The sequence below is a fragment of the Drosophila miranda genome, chromosome 2, assembly GCF_003369915.1.
Source record: "Drosophila miranda strain MSH22 chromosome 2, D.miranda_PacBio2.1, whole genome shotgun sequence".
In the NCBI taxonomy this organism is placed as follows: domain Eukaryota; kingdom Metazoa; phylum Arthropoda; class Insecta; order Diptera; family Drosophilidae; genus Drosophila; species Drosophila miranda.
The window spans coordinates 26,562,219-26,584,329 of NC_046675.1; the positions used below are offsets into that span (position 1 = coordinate 26,562,219).

A 22,111-nucleotide genomic window follows, 5' to 3' on the forward strand; every position below is an offset into this window, starting at 1 on the left:
GTGCTAATTGCAACACTGTTGACGCGGACATGTAGAATTCCGAGTGAAAAAATTAGCCCAACTGGTTTGAGAGACCACCTGTCGCACAAAATCATTCGTATTTCCCCATAATTTCAAACAAATATTTAGCAAGACATCGATACATTAAAACTATCGGGGGAAGAGCTGTAACTGATGACTGGCAATTGGCCATCTCTGTTGGTTTGTGCAACAACAAAAGAAAAGAGAGAAAAAAACGCGTAGAAGGGAAGTTGGCTCATTAAATTAACAAAATTCGCTGTAAATGCGTTAGCATAACATGGACGATGTCCCGGTCAAGATAGTTGAACGCTATAAACCTCCGCCACCCGTCTACCAGCTGCCACAAACGACTGTGAACCGATTGGGACAATACAAAGAAAACTTCTACGAAGATCAGCCTGACTACCACTATGACTTCCAACTGGAGCGCGCTGTTCTGGGCAAGGCGCACAGTTGGCATCAGCTACGCCAGCAGCAGAGGAAGGACCGGGAAAAGCGCCAGGAGCGACGCAAGGTGGAGCGTCAGCGCGAGGTGGAGGCCAAGCAGAAGGAAATGCTCGGAGCTGTCGACTACCCCAGTGCCGACGATTTGTCATCCTTCGATGACGACGAGAAGGTGGAGGTGGTGGAGGAAAACGAACAACAGCCGCCTCCGCGGCAGCCACACCAGCTAGAGCCGGAACAATCTGAGTCACACGACTCCCACGAACCAAAGTCAATAATCTTGTGCAATTTTCACAACATTTTGCAGCCGACGATCCTAAGCACGGCGCCAGTGGCCATCGCTCAGACTTTGCACAAGCGTAACAGCTCGCTTAACTATGCCGACTTCGAGTACAATATGAACTCAACGCCCTTTGATAATATTGAATTGAAGACCATCAACGATTTGGATGTCCTCGCGCAGGTGCTGCATCAGACCAAGCTCCAAGAGCAGAAGGAGCAACGGCAGCTCCAGCTGCAAGCGGAACAGGTTGAGAAGGGGGAGCAGGAGCAGGACCAGGAGGAGGATGTGAAGCAGGATCAAGAGCAGAAAACGCTGCCAGCTCCTGCTGCGCTGACCGTAACGACGTTGGCGGAAACCAAAGCGACGCTCGACAGCGTCAATTTCCATGTTCACTGTGATGATGACAATGCCTACAAGCATGAAGATAGTAACAACATTCCAGCCAGTGGCCAGGCGCAAAATGTAAACACGTCCCTCTATCAGACGCCTCTTTATAGCGTTTCGCAGCAGCAGACGCAGTCCCAGCCGCAACAGAATCAGGACCAGGCGCACTTTCAGGTAACAAAACTACCGTTACCGCGTGTCACACACAGTCTGTATCATGGATTGACATTTCAGGTGTACCATATGCAAGGCTATAGCCATCCCTACAATCCCCAACAGCAGCAGCAGCAGCTCTACCACAATCAGAATAACTATTACGCTAATGGCTTTGGCACGCCCAACCATGTGATGCCGTCGCCATCTGTCTTGGCTCTGAGCCAGGCGGAGGCAGAGGCGGCCACCAAGTCGAAGAGTGTTCCCGACATCCTGCGAGAGCTGAAAACAGAGCTGCAGCAGGCGGAAAAACGCCGCACCCGCCTACACAGTCACAATGAGGAGCAGCAGAAGCCACATCTCCCATTGACTTCGCCACAGCGACTGGAGCAGACGGAGAAGATGGACAACCACACCTTTGGAGAGCTGGCTGGGCCGGCACAGAAACTAGTGAAACGCATTAGCAGCATGGGATTTCCCCTGGAGCGTGTCGCCAAGGTTGTCAGTCTGTGTGGCATCGACGACAAGAAGGTGCGGACGATGAGTGTTAGAATCCTCCCCAGCACTAATCTCCTTCTATCCTTCGCAGATAATCGAACACCTCATCCCCCTGGGCGAACTAATGGAGCTCGGCTTCGACGAAACGAAAATCTCTGCGGCGCTTCTAAAGTTCGACAACAATAAGGACAAGGCGCTGGACTATTTAATCAATTAGTTAATTTGAAAATCTAACCATCCGCATCCCTATTCCAAGCCTCCCGCAACCCGATAGACGCCAGGCTCTGTTCAATGTGTTTTTTTAATTCTCGTGAGATATTCTTTGCATAAGTTGAGAGAGTGCGCGGCAGTTTACAGAGAAGAGGGCACATCAAAGAAAGCTAATGCTAAGCAGCGCCTAAAGGTATTTCTATAACATCATCGAAGCAGTAGCAGCACTTGCAGAAATACCAGAATAAATATATATATAAGGTCATAAAGTATACACAAGTTGTTTGTGCGACTCAATTCATGCCCAGCATCAGCAGATTGATGGCATGCTCCACGTTGCCATCGGCCATGGTCAGATAGTTGACGTTCTGTGTGTGATTGATGAAGCCCATCGCGGCCATAGTGCGCAGCTGCTCGGTGAAGCGATGGCGGCGATAGCACAGAGGCAGGACATCGCTGTCGTCTCCACCAGCCGCGTCGTCGTCGTCGTCGTCTACATCGTCGGATGATACCTCGACTCCTGTTTCCATGTTCTCCTCTGGTGGCTGTGCCAAAAACTGAAAAGCCCTGGCCAGCTCACTGCGAAACAGCTCCGAGGAAATGGAACTGCTGCCGCTAGCTCCTAGAGCAGAATTGCTACTACTACTACCGGCAATGGGGGCCGAGGTGGTGCGCGGCCTCTCATCGCCCTGCTGGGCTTCATCCGCGTTCCGCTGGGCGATGTTCGACAGCGAATTAAACGAGGTTACATTGGCTAGAGCATTGGCCAGCTGCTGACGGCTGATCTGCCGGATATTGGCCAGCTCATCGCGACGATTTGCGGCGGCGGCCACCATTCCACTGCTTCCGCTGCTGCTGCTTCCGGCGCCCAGGGAGTTCTCCTCCTCCGACGAGGTGGTAGACTCGGAGGCCGCCTGCTCTTGAACTACGGACATTGAAGAGTGAGATTGATCGTCAGAAAAAAGCACAAGGGAAAAAGAATTGACTTACATTGGGTGGCGGAGCTGTTCCGAGCCAGCTCCTTGCGTATGGTTTCCACGATGAAAGGGGCCGCGTCGCAGATCAGGGGATATTCGCGCACCAGATTCTGCACCACCTCCGGCTCGTGCAACATGTTGAACAGCACAGAGTCGCGAATCAGGGCCTGTGCACCCAGGTTGCGACGAAATTCCGGATACTCGGCCAGGATCGTTTGCAGAATGTTGAACCTGCAGCTGACACTGACCTGCAGGTGCGAGGTCAGGGAGAAGAGCTCCTGTATGAGCTTCGTGTTGATCTCGGATGCCGCTGGCGGAACATATGGTGTGTAACGCGTCGTTTTTCGGAAGCAGTGGATAACGGCATTCGGTTTGATGGCCTTGCTAAGAGTCTCCACATCGTCGAGTACTTGGCCATGATGGCAGATTTCTGCAGATTGGGGCAGATCGCAATGTGTAAGGCAAGGTAGATGCGTAGATGATGAGTGAGCACAATCTTAATGGCGATGCGCAATGCGTATGCGTCGTTATGTGCAACGCCGTGTCGGTCACTCACCCAATTCGCTGGCATCGAACTGCAGTTGAAGCTCCTTTGTGACGATTGTCTTCAGGTAGGCCACGTTTTGCTCCAGATCGATGTTGTGCAAAGGATGAACATCGCTCAATTTGTTCTTGAGCAGGGCGTAAACTGTATGCATTGTTCGTTCTTCAGGCTAGTGCAAAAAATATTTGTTTGTGTCGGGGGTACGGGTGCTTGCTTCTATTCCAGTGCAACCGCGGATTTATCGTTAAAACAAACCATCCGACCCTCAGAAATATACCAAAATATACTGACACATTCAAGTTCTATTTTACATATTCCTCGTTTTTGATGTTCCGTGGAATATTACTAGCTATATAGAACCCACAGCCATGCCCTCATAATTGTATCCGATTAGTGAATCTATTTTCTTATTGACTGGTTTATTTTAAACACTTGCTTTTATTGCATTTTGCGTATAAAAAGGTTTTAGCGAAATAGGTCAAAGCAAAAAAACGAAAGAGGATAGTCGTTCCTATGGTTCAGTTTTGATATTCCGTCGAATATTATTAGCTAGATAAAACAATTTAACCTGCCCACTTAATTTTCTCCGATTAATGAATCAATTTTCTACTTGACTGGCTTAATTAAAATACTTGCTTTTATTGGATTTTGCCTAAAAATGGTTTTAACGAAAAAGGTCCAAGAAATAAAACCTAAGAGAAAAATAATTCTGGTTAACTAACTATTCTACCCACATAGTTGTATCCCATTGATGTATTTTGACTAAAACAAGGTTTAAACAAAAAAGTTTACCAAAAAAAAAACAGTCGCATTGTTGTCACGTCAATGTTGCTCCCAACTGTTTTCAAAAACGTAATTAATAAAAAATGTTTGTCCAATTAATATGTTTTAGACGTACTCATGCATTTGAATACTTTCCTATATCTCAGGATCAGGATCCCGATATTCATTCTTGGTCTCTGTAAGAAGACCACAAATTGCAAAGTATCGTTGAAATGCTTTAAGTGAGGTTTTTTTACAACACCTATTTTCTTGATTTATTTTATATTTGTATTTGATTAGCTGTCATTAAGCTCAAAACAAAAAGGCAGAACAAAATTAAATTCACCTATTTTAAATAACAAAAAAAAATAATTTTATATTTTTCACATAGAAATTGATTATATCATATATGTATATATTTTCTATGGAAAATAGTTCACACGAAAAATTTGTAAAGAAAACTACTCCTCAAGCTTTGTTATGATCCGCCTCTTTGCCACCCTGGCCTATCGTTCCCAGCTAGCTCACGGGGAAGTCAGGGGTGTTTCCGACCCGATAAGCCAGGGGACGGATTGAACAAAACAAAAACAAAAAAAAAACATACAAAAAAAACAAATCTAATTTATAGGACAGACTTGTCCTCGTTGGCACTTTCGTCAGCGGGGATAGTTGGTTTCGTTATCCCTAGCAGGGTCCCACCTCTCCATGAGCGCCACCTTTTGAATTCGCTCCCTTTTCATATTCAGGGTCCCGCTCTTCTTCTCGCTCTCGTCCCACCCAACTACCGTTTTCTATTCACTCATGACTCTTTTCAAATATTCCTTTTATATCCATTATATTTTCTTATTTATCTTGAACATTATTAATTAATAATCTAGGTTTATATAAATGAAACAAATACTAACACAAAAATACTAAAAAAAAAAAAAATAAACCCTATTTCGGCCGAATTGGCAGCCCCCTTTGATAGAGGTTGTTGCTTCCTGATGCTTGCTGATGTTTACGTTTAATCGTGGTGTTTTTTGTATGATCGTGATATTTTGTTTAATTGTGGGTCGGACGGGTGTAGATGTGTGAAATGTGGTGATGTCATGTGATGTGTTATGAATGAGGGTATACATGCGTGGGTTGTGTGTGATGTGGGTGGATGAAGGTGGGTGTGTGTGAATCGTGTGTGTGTATTGCTGCTTTGAAGTCCGGATTCTTTCCCCGGGGGGGCTGGTGTGTGGGGACAGAAACGTGTCTCCAGTCGGTGCTCCGTTGACGGTCCCTTGGTGCGGGTGCTCCGCTGACGGTTCTCGCATCAGTTTCCCGGCCTGGCCAGTACCGGGATGCTGCTGCCGATGTCCGCCGCTTCTGCTGATGTTGATGCCTGCCGCTGATGTCTTGGTGGGATCGTCGTCTCCACGATCACCCACTTTGTTTCCTTTTTTTCTTTTAGGGCACGTGCGGCCTCCACTATTCTCCACCGGAAACTCTCTTTTTTTTTCTTCCTCGCCCCGTTTCCTTTTCTCCCACGCAACTCTGCCACTGCTTCCCAGGATCCACTGTAGATGCCGCTGTCCTTTGCTGGCCAGGATGTGGTCTGTGCTTTTAGCTAACACCCACATATTGGGTGAGTAGGAGTTTCTACAGTTACCGTTCGCACCGTTGCAGGCTATAACACCTCTATAGTAACCGATTTGCTCCACGCAACAGCGACCCACGTAGTAGCCGAGTAGAAAACACTCGTTCGTGAAATATGTCGTCTAAGAAAACACAAACAGATCTGAAAAGTAGCAAAAAGATAGCTGAGGAAGAACCAAAATCAACTAAGAATGTGACCACACAAACTACGCTTGAGGCGAAGCCAAAACCAGCGCAACCAGCTGCACAGCTGATTCAAAAGATATTAGATTGCCAATTTGAAATATTCGGTATTGTGCAAGGTGAGCTAAAGCCAACACATCCGCAACATTAGAACACAACCAAAGTCAGTTCCTTTGCAGGGGTCTCCTTTCGAATGGTAAGATTCCGATCAATGGCATTCACATTGGTAAAATAGTTACATTCGCTTTATTTTACTGATTTACTATTTTACTGAAGTATACGATGCGAAGGGCCGAGAAGCTAGGGGTGCGGGGTTGGTGTATGAACACCCCACGCAATACATTCACGGGCCAAATCCAGGGCTATGAACCAGCATTTGAGGCAATGTATGCGGAAAAAGCCGCAAACTACGTACAATACTTAAATATTCTCCCTGCAGGCGTCTCTGGCTAGAGCACACTGGCAGCCCCACGAGTCGGATTGACAAGTGTATTTTTGGCACCACCAATATATTGCAAGAATTTACATTTGATTCGTTTACTATTCGAAACGAATAATATTTTTGATTGTATCATTAAAATAGCATACCCGTTGAGGGTGTTCTTACATTCAATTTCGCTCAGTCTGCAATGTGGTTGAGCAATGCAATGACAAAACTCAAATTAGTGTATTGGCCATTTGAAATTAGAACTCCGAACTGATCAACTGCAAAAACAGAGACAGCCTCATGGGAAAAGCATCTTGACTTTCCAGATATAACCGATTGTTATACCTTTTAGATACAATTTTGCTACCTGGCTAATGTGCCATCGTTATGCCACAAAAAGTGCTTCGGTTCTTCGACTGATACCCTAGCCGGTAAATGTGCCTGGAGACGGCTACGAAAACTAATTTCGTATTTTGTCTGTCATGGTAGCGGCTCTTTTTTCACCAAAGTCAGCAGTCTAATTTCATATGGCCATAAAAGACGTTGCACTTGGAACTATCGTTGTATCGAGATATCGCTATATAAAAATCGGCCGGATAATGTGGCCAAGCTTAAATTTGAAAAAATACCACCGGGATATCATTCATTGTTTTAATTTACCTGGCCGAACCAAAATAATTAAATAAATATAATTAAATTAAATAAAAAAATTAGCCAGCATTTAACTTGGTGCATCTGAATAGAACTCTGAACGCCAGCGCTTTAGCTAGCCGTAAACGCCGTCGCACGGTGCGACTTTCACTTTTTCCTTTTTGCAAAAGAGAAGATATAAAAAAACAACAACAATATACAGACGACGACGAAGAGCAGAGCAGAAAGACAAGACAGAAAAAGAAAGGAAGAAGAAAAAGCCGAGCCAGCATGAGTGTGGAAAATACAAGACGAGACAACGAAACAAATGCTATGCGATCCAGTTAAGAAAATCTGTTCGATTCGAGCCCAGAGCTGCTGCGTTAAGGCGAATGTTAAGCAAAATATAAACAAACCATCAGCACTGCCAGCCAGCGTGTGAGGAGCGTTCGGTGTCTGTGAGTGTGTGAGTGTTATTGTGTTCGTGTGTTCCGTGCACGTGTGTGCGTGCGCTAGTGAGAATTTAAAAAATCGGAAGAGGGCCAGCATTTCTGTGTGGCTGTGGTGTGTGTACGTGGTCGGAGCTGCTTAAATTGGGTCAAATTTTGGAATTGCAGCACTAGAGAGCACCCGGAGAAGAGCCAGTGAGGATGGAGACCACTGGGAGTAGATCCCAGACGGCGCAACAGCAACGCACTCGGCTGGCCTCGTCCCCGAGTCCACCGTTGAATGTGAATCTCGGCGGCGGACCCAACGCAAACAGCACAAGCACCCTAATGGGCATTGAAACAGATCCTTTGCCACACGGCAGGAACAACAACAACAGCGGACACTACCGCAGCCACAGCATAACGAATGCCGCTGCCACCTCCTTTGTGAATCTCCTGGACGGGTTCACGTCCCGCGTCTCCACGGCCGTCAGTGTGGCAGGCGGAACCAGCTCGATGAGCCTGATGGATCGGAGCAGCCAGAGTGCGGCCAGTACTCCGGGATCGACGCATTCCATTGCCAGCCTGACCAGCATGGGATCGCTGGGGACGACGGCGAATGCGTTTTACTCCTCGATCGGCAGCGCCCTCAACTCGATAACTTCGCCGATACAAGCGGCTGCTGCGGCTGCCACCGCGACCACAACCGAGGTGGTCGTGGCTGCCGCCTCAGTGATCACCAATCACCTGAGCTCCCCCACCAGCGGAACGCCACCCCATGGTCTGGGCGGGGATGATGACGAGGACTGCGACGATTGCGAGGAAGACGAAGATGACGCCGTGGACAACGATGGACACATTGCAGCGCCCACACCATCCAAAAGCTGGGCAGAGAACAAGATCATTGTTCAGGAGATGCGCAAGAAGCTCTCCACTCTGTCCTCGATGGTGCCCACCAACGTCCAGTTCCGCCATCTGTCGGATGGTCGAGCCCGTTGCTACTTCGTCGGCTCGCCACCGCAGAACTGGGAGACGACCTTGCTCTTTGCCGACATCAATATGCAGCAGCAGGACGAGCAGCAGCTGTTAATACAGCGTCTGGATGGCGACTCCAACGTCGGCATTCCCACCACCGCTGCAGGATCCCCAACCGGCGGATCAAGCCAGCCGACCTTTCACTTTGGCTCCGCGCATAGACCCAAGTAGGAATGCTCCACTTTCTGGTCCGTTTCCTGGTCTGTAGCTTAATCTGGTTTAATTTTGTTGTAGATTGTCGTGGAATCCACTTTTGCAACAGCCCATACCCAGTGCCCATGTGAGCAGCACAAGCACCAGCACAAGTGGCAGCTCTTGTCCCTACGCCAGGGAGTTCCAGCTGCTGCAAGAGCGCAAGCGCCTCTCCACCTGGGGCATCACATGCTACGAGCTGCACAAGCCCTCCGGCAAGCTCGTGTTTCCCTGCTTCAACGATCTGTATCAGTGTCTGGACACGGGCTACAATGTAAGCAGCATCAATGAATCTCTTTCCAATCTAACATTCTCCAACCACCGACTAGTCTGGCCTGCTGTTTCCCACACAGCTACGCACCTGCCCGCAGTGGACCGCTTTGGATCCGCAGATTTGTCCACAAAACTCTGACATGATTGCGTACATCAGTGACTGCGACCTCTTTGTCACCCACACGCTCAGTGGGCACGAGAAGCGTCTCACGTACACAAGCTGCGGCCGCCACTCCTACCCAGACGATGCGCTGAGTGCCGGAGTTCCTTCGTATGTGATGCAAGAAGAGTTTAGCCGCTATCAGGGCTTCTGGTGGCAGCCGCACTCTGACGATGGCATCTACCGCATTGTGTACGAGGAGGTGGACGAAACGGAGGTCTCCCTGTACACGTTTCCCTCGTCGACGGCCGTTCATGGCCGGGTGGATGAGTATCGTTTCCCACGCAGTGGCAGCACCAATGCGAAGTCCAAGCTCAAGCTCGTTCAGTTCGTCCTGAACGAGTCGCTGCAGATCAGCGAGATTTGCATCAAGGACCTGCCCTACTCCCTACTGGCCGTCTTCAGTTGGCTGGAGTACATTGTCCGCGTCGGTTGGACACCAGACGCCAACTAGTGAGTAGATTTGGATAATCCTAGGGCACTCATCCTTCACTTGTTATTCGCTTACAGCGTTTGGGTCCAGGGACTGGACAGGAAGCAGCAGAGGCTCGACCTGTTCCTCATACCGCTGGACAACTTCTGCGAGTCGTACAGCAGCCAGGTGTCCACGCCCACAGACTCCATTGGGGACCACAGCTGGCGCAGCCTCTACAGTCGCACCATCACGCCGCTGCAAGTGATCTACACGGAGCAATCGGAGAGCTGGATCAATGTCCACGACATGCTGTGCATCCTCGACGTCAGCGACACTAGTGTCACTTATGTGTGGGCCTCCGAGGAGACTGGCTTCCGGCATCTGTATCTCGTCACATCCAGTCTGGTTCTGACCAATGCCAATGGCCAGTCCGATGCTGGCACACCTGCTCCCCAGCAGCAGCAGCAGCCACAGCCCAGCTTTGTTGAGCAGTCGGCCCTCCAGCCGCGCATCATCAACAAGGTGGCGCTAACCAGCGGTGAATGGGAGGTGCTGGCCAGGAATATCTGGGTGGATAAGCCCAATCAATTGGTCTACTTCGTGGGTCTGCGCGACACCCCCCTGGAGAAGCATCTCTATGTAGTCAGTCTGCAGAGACCCGAGCACATACGCCTGCTGACCGAACCGGGGTACTCGTACCTCGTAGAATTTGATGATGTACGTCTCATGATCTCTCGTAGTTCCTGGTTCCTTTTGTCTCGTTCTAATTTCTTGCTCTTTTGTGCCATTCGTCCCCCGTAGGAATGCTCGCTGATGCTGCTGGTCTATTGCAATATCCAGAGATTGCCCAGCTGCAAGGTGATGCGGGTGAACCAGACCTGCCAGAACGGCGGCGTCAACGGTATACAGATCTCGCTGATGGGATACCTGCACGAGGGCGGCAAGCCTGAGCCACAATATTGCCCCAAGATCTTTCGGCCGCAGTTGCCATCGGGTGACATCGTCTATGCCATGGTCTATAAGCCCCACAACTTCGAGATGGGCGTCAAGTATCCCACGGTGCTCAATGTCTACGGTGGGCCTGAAGTGCAGACCGTGAACAATACCTTCAAGGTGGGTTCCTTGGCTGCAGTTTGCCGTATTAAATTTTTGATGTATTTGAAATTCTGTGTGTCTGGCAGGGAAAGCATCAGCTGCGTATGCACATGCTGGCCGCTCAGGGATACTGCGTGATCTGTATTGACTCGCGCGGGTCTCGCCACCGTGGCAAGCGCTTCGAAAGCCACATACGCGGCCGGATGGGACAGGTGGAGCTCACCGATCAGGTCGATGCCTTGCGCATCCTGGCCGACCAGCTGGGCTACATCGACATGGAGCGTGTGGCCATCCACGGCTGGTCCTACGGTAAGTTGGTGTTTTATCTACTGAATTTAGTCGAATGGCATGGCTGCAATGTCTGTAATGATTTCTGATTTGTGGTGCTTTCAGGTGGATACCTCAGCCTGATGGGCCTGGTGCAATTTCCGCAAATCTTCAAAGTTGCCATTGCCGGGGCGCCGGTTACCAATTGGGAGTATTACGATACGGGCTACACGGAACGCTATATGGATCTGCCGCATAACAACGAGGCTGGATACTCGGCCGGATCAGTGCTCAACTATGTGAACTCCTTCCCCGAAGAGTGAGTGCTTGTCTCAATCGGTGTTGAATGACATTACATGGTTGGGCTGAATGGCTGTTCTTGTTCTTGTTCTCTTGCAGGGACAATCGGCTGCTGCTGATTCATGGCCTGATCGATGAGAATGTGCACTTCTATCACACCTCCCGACTTATCAGTGCTCTGAACAAGGCCAACAAGCCGTACGATCTACATGTATTCCCCGAGGAGCGCCACTCGCTGCGTAATCTGGAATCGAATAAAAACTACGAAACGAAATTATTGTCATTCTTGCAAAACTTATGAGATTCAAAAAGCAACACACGAAACAAGATTACCAGCTAAGGCAGTAGCAACAGCAGCACTCCCCAGCGTCCCATCCCCTCCTCACCCATTCAATTAGTTTTACATCATTGTCTTTGTTTTAATTTAATATTTTTGTTGTTCTAATACTTGTTTTTATATGATAAAGAAACGAGAAAAACAAACATTATTCGATTTGTAGTAGCGTACGTAGCGTATAAATTAGAAACTTAGAAAGAAAAGATTTAAACTGTAAGTATCCGAAGGAAAGAAACAATTTGTTTGGACACTCGAAGACGCTCCCTACCGCACTCTACTCTGCCCGCCCCAAGCCGCATACTGTAATTAATTTGTATTTACACATAGGTTCTATCCGACTTCTATTCCTCCTCCTATACCCACTATCCTATTCATATTTAATCATTTTTTGTATCATTTGCGCAATTGTAAATTTATCCTTTTTTAAATTTCTAATCTTAAGTTTTGTTCTAGTGTACGTGAGTGCGTGTGCGCGTGTGTGTGTGCGTGCTAGAGTGTGTTCCTAAAAAATAAGAAAGAAAAAACCTTCAACTTGTCATGCCCGTGGAGCAGGCCATCAATTAAATATATATATATACACGAATATATCTCTTCGATTAACAATTTGCAATATACATACATAAATCGTTAAATGAGTTACTCAAGAATCGGCGTTTGCCAGAAATATGAAATATATATGTATTAATGTATGGCTCTATATAAAATAATCATTAATTGTACAACAATACAATCTGATAATACATACGAATATATGTATATTTATTGTTTAACAATTAAATAAACAGTTGTGTGTAACCCCCACTGTCTTCTCATTGTACTGCGGTGCCTGGCCTGGCGCTTGTACATATATTGGTGTATTCGAGAACGTTTAGAAAGCATATACAGCGAAGGATATGATAAGGGACATTCTTACCTTCAACATTAAATGATTTTAGGAGGACTTAAAACCATTATCAACAATTATTAAAATATTATCAAGAAGAGCTGCAAGGCCCAATCAATGCCAAAGAAAGTCAATCCTTTGAATTTTCTTCCCAACATGTCTTTTATCTCAAACCAGAATCAGTTTTACGTGCCAGGAGCTTACCGCACTTCAAAAGTTTTCCTTTCCAGATTCCACACAAATTGAAGCAGCAGCTATGTCTACAAATGATCAAGCCAACCCAGATGTCCGATGCTGTGCTTCGCTCCAGATACGACACAACCTGACGCAGTAGCATCGATACCATCCATAGATTCCACACAGCTTGGTGTTTTGATGAAATTATTGAAAAGTTAAAGGTACTATTTCGCATACAATAAATGCCATCCGGTCTTGGTGTGGATGGGTTAGAATGTTATTCCAAATCGCTACTGCTCGAGTGTTCTTCCTCGTTATGAATCCAGCTGGAAAGCAGACGACTGAACCAATTGACCAACTTGTCGTCATCGCTGTTCCAGTGGCTGGCGTCACTGACTTCGGACATTGTTGGTGGCAGCTCTTACCGTGTTGCCTCTACAACCATTAGCACTCTATTGTATTGGTATTTTGGAAGGGCTAGAGCCTAGTGCTTCAGCTCAGCTGCTTTTTGCGACGTGACTTTTAGGTGTCCTGTGTCTTCCACTGGCTTGTCGGCTAGTTGCAGTGCCTCCTAACACGGCACTTCAACCGCCATCTTTTCTTTTGGCTCCTGTGGCATCATCGTACCTTCACCTGCCGTTTCGGTGAATTCCTTTTGCTGCTCGAAAACCTCCTTTGCTGGATTGAAAGGAGATGGTATCAAACTGCTAGTTTTTCAGCTCATTTTACTCACTTTACTTACTTACTTACTTACTTATATTCCTATGTAGCAAGCCTTTGAAAAAGTTTCGATTGTTAAAAGTCATTTTTGAGTATGGTTATTCAGTATCAACTTGGGTTGCAAAGCATTAGTATTTGTCTGTTCCTTAAAAAAGAAAATAAATAAAAAAAAGTATAGTTTCAAGATTTGAATAAATTGTTCAAAAGTTTTTGCCAGTTATCGCATTATTGTATCGCCGCGAATTCTTATCGGTTGCTACCTTGAATTTTGTAAGCCGGCCGGCAGACTATTATGCAAAATCTACTAGCGAAATTCGACATTTAGGCATTTTCTAGTGGATTTCAGGTAAAATCTAGCTAAATTCAGCGAATTCCGCCCTTGGTCTGAAATTAAATTATTTTTTCAAGTTGCTTGAATCGCGTGCGATAGTTGCGTCTGCATATCGATAGGGAGCGAAGACAGTGGAAATAGAAAACACAGAAAACCGACTCCATAGTGAAGCGTGCTCGTAAGAAAAATCGGCGAGGTAAGGAAATAAAAGCGGCTAAGAAAATTGAGAATTTTCCCTGAGGAGAGCAGTGCATTTTAGTAAATTAATTTTTTGGAAAATGTTTTGTGCAAAGATAATACTATTCGCGGTTTTCATTCCCCAGTTAAACCATTCGAAGACGCACAGTGAAAGACGCAATCGTAAAGAAGCGAAATTTGCTTGCGTGTGTGTGTGTATTGGTAGGGGACGCCACTGCAGAGCCGAGAGAGCGCGCGCATTTCGCGAAGAGACGTCTTGCCGCAAGAAAACACGAACAGCAGCAGCAAGAGCAACAGCAAAGCAGCCATGGAAGAGGTTTCGGTAAAGAAGCGCGGTAGGCCCCCAAAGAACCCTGGTGCAAGTCCGAGCGTGGTGGACGCCGCCGCCATGATTCCGAAGAAGCGTGGTCGCCCACCAAAGAGTGCTAAGGCTCAGCGCGGCCGACCGTCAAAGAAACCAATCAATCTAAGCGAGAGCGAGGGTGAAGGGGATGGTGATGACGATTCCTATGAGAATGTGGCAAAGACTGTGGCATCGCCCCAACTGTCGTCCAAGGGCCGCGGTCGCCCACGCATCAACAACTACGATGCTGAGGTCCCAGCTAAATCAAAGACCACATCGTCCAAGCGCCGCAAGCTGGGCCGCCCCAAGAAGCATCAGCCCAGTGAGAGCGAAGGTAAGCCTTAGTTTGTGAAAGATTTCCCTTTATTTAAATTCCCATATGCTGTTCTCCACACATTAGATGAGAAGAGCGACGATGATGATGAAGAGGTTCGTCGCCCGCCGGGACGTCCTCCGACTGGGTCCGTCAATCTGAATATTGTGCGCACCGGACGCGGCCAGGGCAGGCCTAAAACACATGTGGAGAAACGTCCCGCTGCCCCGGCAGCCGAATGGACCGGTGATGGACCTGCACCCAAGAAGCGCGGTCGTCCAGCATTGAACAAGCAAGCTTATGTGCCAACTGGTCGTCCACGAGGTCGTCCAAAAGTCAACAAGCCTGTTGAGGAGGAGGACGACGATGACGAAGAAGAGGAAGATGATGACTCTGTGGAGGAGCAGATCGTGCAGCCTGAGAAACCAGCTGCCGCTGCATCTGCCCCTGTAGTTAAGAAGCGTGGACGCCCTGCAGGACCAAACAAGCTGTTGAATGAGGGAGCTCCCAAGCCGCGCGGACGTCCGCCAAAAGCCAATCACAGCGCCTTGAACCACGACCAGGATGAAGACGATTCCAATGATGATGCCGCAAGCAAGAAACCAGCCGATCGCGCCCGCGCTTTTAACGACGCTTACGAAGGTGCAGCCTCTTCGAAGGATGACTCCAAGTCGACATGCGACGGCGAGGCCGCCAATGATACCGCCGAAATCGTTGATTCCGAGTCCGATGCCGCAGGTCCCGAATCAGGCATTGCCTAAGCATCTCGACATTTATATTAATTTTAGGTATACAACAAACATAAGAAATAATACCTTCGGCACCACAGATCACATAATACAGGAAAGGATCCAGAAACTTTCCATTCCCCCCCCCCCCCCCCCCCCCCCCCCCCCCCCCCCACACACAATTCAGGACAGAACCCTCTATAAATACTTACATATATAGGGCTAAAAATTTTGAAATCTGAAATTTTTGTCCCCGTATATTTATTTTGCATATTCCATTTGCTTTCATTGAAGTATTTCAATCGTTTCAAAATGCAAATGCACAACACATCCTATTTCTAAGAAAGCGAAAGTAAGAAAAAGAAATGTATTTCTTCTATAATTTTCACTAAGAATTGTTCAAAATGACTACACCGTTTAAAAATTAAAATACACATGTATGTATATGTATTAGAACACGTCGTGTTTAAATTATGGGCGGGTTATTGATAATATAATTATTACGGGCTTGGTTCGACAGAGCGACTGCCGGAAAAAGAGAGAGAAGGCGGCAAGGATTCTGATAAATTACATATTGGAGCTATCAAAGCATGAGCTAGAAATGTTAATTGAAAAGGGGGCGAAATTTAATTTCATTTCAAAATCTAAGGAGTACAGTACCAGGCAGAAGCACCAGAAACTATCGTTTAAACGCACTATCGTTTGCATGGCTATCGATTGGTCTGGTTTCGATATGCGGCCACACTCACAAACAGCTGTTACGGCTCTTTTTTGGCGTTTTTCCTTTGGTGGTTTTGTTTATCGTTCTCTCCGCTTCATTCATTTCAATCGTGTGCAACGAGCGGGACATAAAGCAGTTTGTAATATGTAAATTTTGTTCAAATAAGCTAAGGTGTGTGAATATGCAAAATACAGAATATATATTCGATAATATAAAAAGATAACCCCCATATATAGCGTTACAGTATTGCATTCATAAAACAGCAGCAGAATGATATTGAAAATGAATATAAACAAATTCAAAAGAGAGGATAAATTAACAATGCTAAACAATCTGTGTGTGTGTTTGTGCGTGCGTGCGGGAAAGAACAAGCAGCAAAAGCCGCGTGCTTATGGCAAAAAAAGTAGCTGTCGGCCGCAAAGCAGTTGATAAAAAAACGCCGCAAACAAAAACAAAACAAACACCATTGTGTGTGTATGCATGTATGAGCGATGTGGATGGAAATATATGGCTCTGTGTGTGTGGTTCTCTGGCGTTGGCGTCTAATCAAATTTAGCATGCCTAAAATCGATTGATAAATAATGTATAAACAATTTGAATGACCCATGCATGGCCGATTTTAATTGATTTTGACAGAGACTTGTAAGAAAATAGAATAAAATAAATGCTGCAATTTATTCGGCTTATTTGTGATAATTTCCTCATTTTGTAAGTGTTCTTTCCAACCCAAAATCGGGTGAGAATAGCGCCCGTCTCACTCTCCCCCCCGTGGTTTTACCATAAATTAGTATTACATTTAAACAATTCTATGTAAAACGCCGTCTGCTCTTTCTCTCGTTCTCATTTGACGCTCTCCTCTCTCGCTCTCTTGTTGGACATGCTCTGTTCTCTGGTTCTCTGGAACCAGGTTCTGGTTCTCTCAGCGGTTCTATTTTTTTGTTGTTGTATTTGCCCTGTGTGTCTTTGCATTTCGCTTTTATTATCGTTCTGCGACGGACGCGACGTTGAAGAATTCTTAGCCGTATTCTTCTTCTTCATCCTGTGTAAATAATTGTAATTTAAATAACTTAAATTAAATACAAAAGCACACATTAACAGAACTTAAGCGTGTCGTGAATGGAAGTGCATGTGTAAGTGCCAAAAAAAGAAAATGAGTTCGATTCGATTCCCGTATTTTTTCCTCCTGCCTCTTTTTACATTGTCATCATCGGGTTTCCTTTTCGACTGCGGCAACCAACGGCGGCGGCGACAGCGTGCCATGTGTGTGTAGAGTGTGTGTATCCAGACCGCTTTTTATATTTAAACAAGTATAAAAATAGTTTGCAAAAAAAACATGCAAGAAACAAAATTGTTTTTCCCCAAAAGGTAAAAATCAATTAAATTTTTTGGCCGGGTCGCTACCGACTGCGCGGTCACAATTTCCGACTGCAAACACACATAAAAGAGGAGCAGAATAGAATGAATATTTTATATTTTAGTGAAATATTTTTCCGATTGTGCGTTCGTGTGCCAGTGCGTGTGTATTTGTCTGTTTTCTTGGATGTGTCGCCTCATTATTCGCCTTGTCCCATCATTTTCTTCCTTGGCAGCGGCGGCGGCGGCGGCGGCCATTTGGCTGCTTCTTCTTTTTTCTTACATTTGCACTGTGCGCTCTCTTCAGTGTGTGTGTACGAGCGAGTGCTCTCTCAATATCCTCTCTCCCTCTCTGGGGACGCTTGCATTTGTGTACACGAATTTTTCCCAATAAGAATACATTGGTCGCCGTCTAACAACCGTATAATAATAAAAGATGAAATAAATAATGAATTTCTTGATGGAATATTCAATAATTCAGTTCAATATTCATCAGCTGTATCCTCCCTGAGCCAGCCACGCCCCCTCCTTTGCGCACTCACTCTGCTCCTGTTTCGTTCTCGTGCCTTTGTTTTTCACATGTCTCTTTTACGGTTTATCTTTATGTTTGTTTTTATATTAAATGTGTGCGTGTGACTGTTCCTGTGTGTTTGTGTGTCTTCCAGGGGCCCTAGCAGCTCTCTCGGAGGGAGGCAACTTTTGCGATTTTCGCATGCTACTGCTGCTGCACTTGCTAGCTCTGCTCGGCTCGGCACGGCACGGCTCTCTCTGGCTATGATATGGGGTGGGTGGCCTGGCCAGGAGAGGCTCCTCATAAACAAGCCGACCCACAGACGACAACGTTTCGTTTCGCATAGTTTTTCGTAACGTAACCTCAAAAGTTGCGGCGCCCTGCCTTCTTCGTTTGCCTGCCTGCCTGCCGCCATTCGTCGTCGTTCCTCGTCTACTCTGCCGGCTGTCGCCGCCGTAGTTGCGTCTCCTTCTTGTTGTACCTCTGTTTATATGAGTATGTTAATTCTATATGTTTTCCATTTTCAACCTCTCTCTCCTCTCCTCACCCGTCCGTCCACCCACCCCCTTTTTTCTGCTGCCGCTGCCGCCGCTCGCCTTGCGTTGTCTTTTCGCTTTTGATACCCTGTATGTTTATGAGTATCTGCACGAAAAGCACCCAATATTTCAGGTTCTAAAAATGCAATTATTCTAATCAGCATCGAATATAGATTACCATATTAGATTTACATATCTACTTTACCGATCTATACTTTAATAGCAATATTAATACTTGAAAAAAACAGAACTACTGTACAGACACGGGCTGCAATGTTCTCTGTAAACTCTTTTATTTTCTTTCATATCATTAATTAAAAAAATCGAAGTTTATTGCAAACTGTTATCTCATTATTTCGTAATAATAAATCTCTGGGTAACGGGTATCCCAGGGTTGAGTTCATCGCGCTTTTTTCTTTTCTGTATTTTTCGCGCATGATTCAGCTTTGCGTTGTTCTTGTTCTTGGCTCTGCTTCTTTTTATTCTTGTACGCTGACTATCTGCCCCCCTCCTCCTTCCGTTCGCCACTCGTTTCACAGTTTTGTTATTGTTTTCATAATGAGGAAATCAGTTCTGGCATTTGTTGTACTCATCGTTCTGTTTTAGAAGAATTTTCTTTTATTGAACATTTTCCGTGCCATGTTTTGTTACTTACTGCACCGACTTATGCCACAGGGTAGCAGTCTGTGTCTGCGGCACAGTGGTGCGTGTTTTCAGTGGCGATTGGCTTCTTCTCTGGGCTTTCCTATGTTCTGATGTTTCATAATTCTGCCTGTTTGAACCCCTTCCAGGCATTGTTGTGTAGGAGACTGGCCCAATATCTTGGACTCTTGGAGACGAGAATTAATATACGTTTTCCCCCATCTTTCTCATTTCAGTTTGTGTATATTTTCATCATTAAACGTCGTGTAAATTAAAATTCATCCTAAATATAAATAATAAACAACTTCATTCAAAAAGGAGGAAATTTCACAATTCTCAAATAATAAAATCTGTAAAAATTCAACCAATTTTAACCAGTTTTCTTACGTAATTTTTGTTAAGTACCAAACAACAACTGTGCAACTGTGTAAAATATTATTCTTAAAATTTGTGTTAAATAGTGTAAATTTCTGTAAAAAAAAAAACAAAATATTAGATCCAACCCCGACAACAAATCCAATAAGTTTTTTTAATATGAAAAAATAAATAAATAAAAACGAAGAAATCTCAAGCAAATGCTGTAAATTAATGTTAAATGTGTTAGGCTAAAAATTTGTGCTCCCTAAAACCACATCAAACAACAACAAAATCAATTAAATAATTTTTGTACAAATAATACAGTAAATACCACTGTGCAGAGTGCAGTGATCGGATCGATCGAAAGTTTGAGAAGCACTGCAGGTGCGAGATCGTAAAAGGGAACGTCAAAACGTAACGTAACGAGGGACCACGTAAAATCCGCGCCCTCTCGATCGTCCGTCGTCGTCGGCGGTGGTCGTCGTCGTCCCGTAGTCTCTCTCGCAGTCTTCGTTCTTCACTGTTAGCAATACGCGCCCCCTCGTCAGCTGCGACAGCTTTGAAAAGCCGTCAAAATTGAGCTCTTAACCGCGCCCACCATTTCCATATCGACGCCCTCGCCGCAACACCATCCGCAGCATCAGCACCAACAGCAGCAGCATCATCAGCAGCAGCAGCAGCACCACCACCAGCAACAGCAGCAACAGCTCTACCAACAACAGCAGCAACAACATTACGGTCCAGCACCACCCTACTTTCAACACCTTCAACAACAACAGCAGCAACAACAACAGCAGCAACAGCCACAGCCGCACCAACAGCAGCAACAACAACACATGAAGTTTTTGGGTGGTAACGATGATCGTAACGGCCGCGGCGGCGTCGGCGTTGGCTCGGACGGCATTATAGGCTCGTCTCGTGGCGGCGGCGGCGGCGGTGTGTCACAGGATGTCGCCGATGCAGCCGGCGCTGCAGCGGCCGCTGCCGTCGGCTACGTCTTCCAGCAACGTCCCTCGCCCGGCGGGGGCGGTGGCGGCGGCGGCGGAGTGGGAGCTGGCGGCGTAGGCTCGACCTTGCACGAGGCAGCCGCCGCCGAGTACGCAGCCCACTTTGCCCAGAAGCAACAGCAAACGCGTTGGGCATGCGGCGATGATGGACACGGCATTGATGTGAGTATGAGCGGAGGGTGGCTAAGGGGGAATAGGATGGATAGATCTGCCATAAGCCATAATAAATAGCCTTCCATCTTTGGAATTCCCTTGCAAAGGTTTAAGTATTTGTAATGGACAAACAATGACTAAAACTGTATAGATTCTTCAGCTCTTCTGTTCTGGTTCTGTGTGTAGAATAAAAGTGGCTGCATCTGGGGCCAAAGCAGAGACACCTGCAACAGCATACAGACCTGCAAATCAGAATCAGAATCCTAGGCTTTGGGGCATTCGTAACCATTCGCTTCTCTTGCGATGTCCATGCACACAAAATATTGTGTCAATCTTTTCATGGCGTGGGGAACGTTTTGTTCTCGGCTGCGTTGAGCAGCAGGCAGGCTGTCTGGAACGCTGCACCCCCAAGGGCCTGGCGGGTGGTTGCTTGTGTAAGTTCCGAAAGGTCGCTGCCTGCCAGCAACGGTTGCATAAACAGCTTATGGCACTTGTTCTCCTTTTTTTTTTGGCAATGAGACAGCAGAAATAGATCCAAGGGCGAAAAGGGGAGAGAAATAAGAACCTGGTTTTTATCAAACATTTTTGTATCTGGTATTTGCAGAACCCGGATAAATGGAAGTACAATCCCCCCATGAATCCAGCCAACGCAGCTCCGGGCGGACAGCTGCAGCCTGGAAACGGCAGCAATGGCGGACCTGGAGCCATCGGAACCATTGGCATGGGCAGCGGACTCGGCAGCATGGGCGGCGGCAACGGCGGAGGAGGAGGCGGTGGCGGCTCCGGCTCGAACGGCGGGCTCCACCATCCGTCAATGGCAGCGACAGCCGCGAACATGGCGGCCATGCAACAGGCTGCAGCCGTGGCCAAGCACAACCACATGATGTCCCAGGCAGCCGCTGCCGTGGCGGCCCAACACCAGCAGCAACAACAGCAGCAGCAGCAACAGCCGCCGCATCTCCAGCAGCAGCAGCAACAGCATCATCTGATGGGCGGAGGAAACGGCCTGGGCAACGGCAATGGCCTGGGAGTCGGTCTCAGCAACCAGCAGCATCCTGGCCAGCAGCAGCAGCAGCAGCCCGGCGGTCATCCCGGACAGTACAATTCGAATCTTCTCAGTCATGCCGCTGCCTTGGGGCATATACCCCCTTACGCCCAGTCGGGCAGCATGTACGATCACCATGCTGGTGCCATGCATCCGGGCATGAACGGGGGCATGCCCAAGCCGCCACTCGGCCCGCCCGGCGGACCCCAGGACTACGTCTACATGGGCGGACAGCCCACGGTCCCAATGGGCGCTGCCATGATGCCGCCCCAGAACCAGTATATGAACAACTCCGTGGTGTCCGCCGCCAACCGGAATGCAGCGGTGAGTAACCGTAAACCAATCCCGCCCCGAGTAATCGATCAACCCAGGCCTGTGATCGATCCCTGATTAGAGTTTTTATCCCGTGTCCCGTCACTTTTTGGCGTTGCCCGTTTATTTCAATCAAT

General features: G+C 47.0%; 6 protein-coding genes and 1 long non-coding RNA gene across 11 annotated transcripts in view; 5 read left to right on the plus strand and 2 right to left on the minus strand.

Moving 5' to 3' along the window:
• The first annotated feature begins 178 nt into the window (after nucleotides 1-178).
• Nucleotides 179-2,309, plus strand: LOC108154655 (putative uncharacterized protein DDB_G0271606). The gene is made up of 3 exons (XM_017284992.2): nucleotides 179-1,306; nucleotides 1,367-1,816; nucleotides 1,875-2,309. The coding sequence occupies exons 1-3, from the start codon at nucleotides 299-301 to the stop codon at nucleotides 1,998-2,000; spliced, it is 1,584 nt and encodes a 527-aa protein (XP_017140481.1). The 5' UTR covers nucleotides 179-298; the 3' UTR covers nucleotides 2,001-2,309.
• On the minus strand, nucleotides 2,067-3,758 carry LOC108154656. Its single transcript, XM_017284993.1, has 3 exons — nucleotides 3,527-3,758; nucleotides 2,984-3,400; nucleotides 2,067-2,918 (listed from the first exon to the last, which is right to left on the minus strand). Exons 1-3 carry the CDS (start codon nucleotides 3,666-3,668, stop codon nucleotides 2,287-2,289), a joined length of 1,191 nt encoding a protein of 396 aa, XP_017140482.1. The 5' UTR covers nucleotides 3,669-3,758; the 3' UTR covers nucleotides 2,067-2,286.
• A 1,999-nt stretch (nucleotides 3,759-5,757) lies between these two features.
• On the plus strand, nucleotides 5,758-7,349 carry LOC108155967 (acylphosphatase-2). 3 transcript variants are annotated; one of them, XM_033388622.1, is made up of 5 exons: nucleotides 5,758-5,891; nucleotides 5,951-6,204; nucleotides 6,265-6,281; nucleotides 6,362-6,496; nucleotides 6,865-7,349. In XM_033388622.1, exons 2-5 carry the CDS (start codon nucleotides 6,018-6,020, stop codon nucleotides 7,165-7,167), a joined length of 642 nt encoding a protein of 213 aa, XP_033244513.1. In that variant the 5' UTR covers nucleotides 5,758-5,891; nucleotides 5,951-6,017; the 3' UTR covers nucleotides 7,168-7,349. The 3 variants fall into 3 exon arrangements, with proteins under 3 accessions (XP_033244513.1, XP_033244514.1, XP_017142634.1); XM_033388623.1 differs by having other exon boundaries at nucleotides 5,975-6,204; XM_017287145.2 differs by having other exon boundaries at nucleotides 5,768-6,204; nucleotides 6,362-6,471; nucleotides 6,525-7,349.
• On the plus strand, nucleotides 7,142-12,227 carry LOC108155965 (dipeptidyl peptidase 9). Its single transcript, XM_017287142.2, has 8 exons — nucleotides 7,142-8,772; nucleotides 8,840-9,071; nucleotides 9,127-9,683; nucleotides 9,741-10,362; nucleotides 10,447-10,758; nucleotides 10,827-11,049; nucleotides 11,134-11,326; nucleotides 11,407-12,227. Exons 1-8 carry the CDS (start codon nucleotides 7,793-7,795, stop codon nucleotides 11,606-11,608), a joined length of 3,321 nt encoding a protein of 1,106 aa, XP_017142631.1. The 5' UTR covers nucleotides 7,142-7,792; the 3' UTR covers nucleotides 11,609-12,227.
• A 1,445-nt stretch (nucleotides 12,228-13,672) lies between these two features.
• Nucleotides 13,673-15,767, plus strand: LOC108155966 (chromosomal protein D1). 2 transcript variants are annotated; one of them, XM_017287144.2, is made up of 4 exons: nucleotides 13,673-13,770; nucleotides 13,833-14,013; nucleotides 14,079-14,630; nucleotides 14,697-15,767. In XM_017287144.2, the coding sequence occupies exons 3-4, from the start codon at nucleotides 14,261-14,263 to the stop codon at nucleotides 15,368-15,370; spliced, it is 1,044 nt and encodes a 347-aa protein (XP_017142633.1). In that variant the 5' UTR covers nucleotides 13,673-13,770; nucleotides 13,833-14,013; nucleotides 14,079-14,260; the 3' UTR covers nucleotides 15,371-15,767. The 2 variants fall into 2 exon arrangements, with proteins under 2 accessions (XP_017142633.1, XP_017142632.1); XM_017287143.2 differs by having other exon boundaries at nucleotides 13,833-13,951.
• Nucleotides 15,768-16,156: 389 nt separating this feature from the next.
• LOC108154994 (maternal protein pumilio) overlaps nucleotides 16,157-22,111 on the plus strand; it is a 207,651-nt gene continuing 201,696 nt past the window's right edge. The window contains exons 1-3 of one of the 2 annotated variants that reach the window (XM_033389405.1): nucleotides 16,157-16,229; nucleotides 19,337-20,626; nucleotides 21,222-21,986. In XM_033389405.1, coding sequence (XP_033245296.1) covers nucleotides 20,294-20,626; nucleotides 21,222-21,986 — 1,098 coding nt within the window. In that variant the 5' untranslated portion in view covers nucleotides 16,157-16,229; nucleotides 19,337-20,293. Of the gene's footprint in view, nucleotides 16,230-16,975; nucleotides 17,189-19,336; nucleotides 20,627-21,221; nucleotides 21,987-22,111 lie in introns of those variants that run through there. The other variant, XM_017285537.2, reaches the window with a different exon arrangement.
• On the minus strand, nucleotides 17,027-18,608 carry LOC117187214. Its single transcript, XR_004471969.1, has 2 exons — nucleotides 17,954-18,608; nucleotides 17,027-17,823 (listed from the first exon to the last, which is right to left on the minus strand). It is a non-coding gene; the product is annotated as an uncharacterized LOC117187214 (long non-coding RNA).

What these genes read in the sequence shown, in the direction of transcription:
- LOC108154655 (XM_017284992.2), top strand. Translation starts at nt 299, where the DNA reads ATGGACGATGTCCCGGTCAAGATAGTTGAACGCTATAAACCTCCGCCA. An exon ending in AGGACCAGGCGCACTTTCAG is followed by an intron (nt 1,307 to 1,366) that starts GTAACAAAACTA and finishes TTGACATTTCAG; the next exon opens with GTGTACCATATGCAAGGCTA. An exon ending in GTGGCATCGACGACAAGAAG is followed by an intron (nt 1,817 to 1,874) that starts GTGCGGACGATG and finishes TATCCTTCGCAG; the next exon opens with ATAATCGAACACCTCATCCC.
- LOC108154656 (XM_017284993.1), bottom strand. Translation starts at nt 3,668, where the DNA reads ATGCATACAGTTTACGCCCTGCTCAAGAACAAATTGAGCGATGTTCAT. An exon ending in GTTCGATGCCAGCGAATTGG is followed by an intron (nt 3,401 to 3,526) that starts GTGAGTGACCGA and finishes CCCAATCTGCAG; the next exon opens with AAATCTGCCATCATGGCCAA. An exon ending in GAACAGCTCCGCCACCCAAT is followed by an intron (nt 2,919 to 2,983) that starts GTAAGTCAATTC and finishes CAATGTCCGTAG; the next exon opens with TTCAAGAGCAGGCGGCCTCC.
- LOC108155967 (XM_033388622.1), top strand. Translation starts at nt 6,018, where the DNA reads ATGTCGTCTAAGAAAACACAAACAGATCTGAAAAGTAGCAAAAAGATA. An exon ending in CGGAAAAAGCCGCAAACTAC is followed by an intron (nt 6,497 to 6,864) that starts GTACAATACTTA and finishes TATACCTTTTAG; the next exon opens with ATACAATTTTGCTACCTGGC.
- LOC108155965 (XM_017287142.2), top strand. Translation starts at nt 7,793, where the DNA reads ATGGAGACCACTGGGAGTAGATCCCAGACGGCGCAACAGCAACGCACT. An exon ending in GGCTCCGCGCATAGACCCAA is followed by an intron (nt 8,773 to 8,839) that starts GTAGGAATGCTC and finishes ATTTTGTTGTAG; the next exon opens with ATTGTCGTGGAATCCACTTT. An exon ending in CATCCACGGCTGGTCCTACG is followed by an intron (nt 11,050 to 11,133) that starts GTAAGTTGGTGT and finishes TGGTGCTTTCAG; the next exon opens with GTGGATACCTCAGCCTGATG.
- LOC108155966 (XM_017287144.2), top strand. Translation starts at nt 14,261, where the DNA reads ATGGAAGAGGTTTCGGTAAAGAAGCGCGGTAGGCCCCCAAAGAACCCT. An exon ending in TCAGCCCAGTGAGAGCGAAG is followed by an intron (nt 14,631 to 14,696) that starts GTAAGCCTTAGT and finishes TCCACACATTAG; the next exon opens with ATGAGAAGAGCGACGATGAT.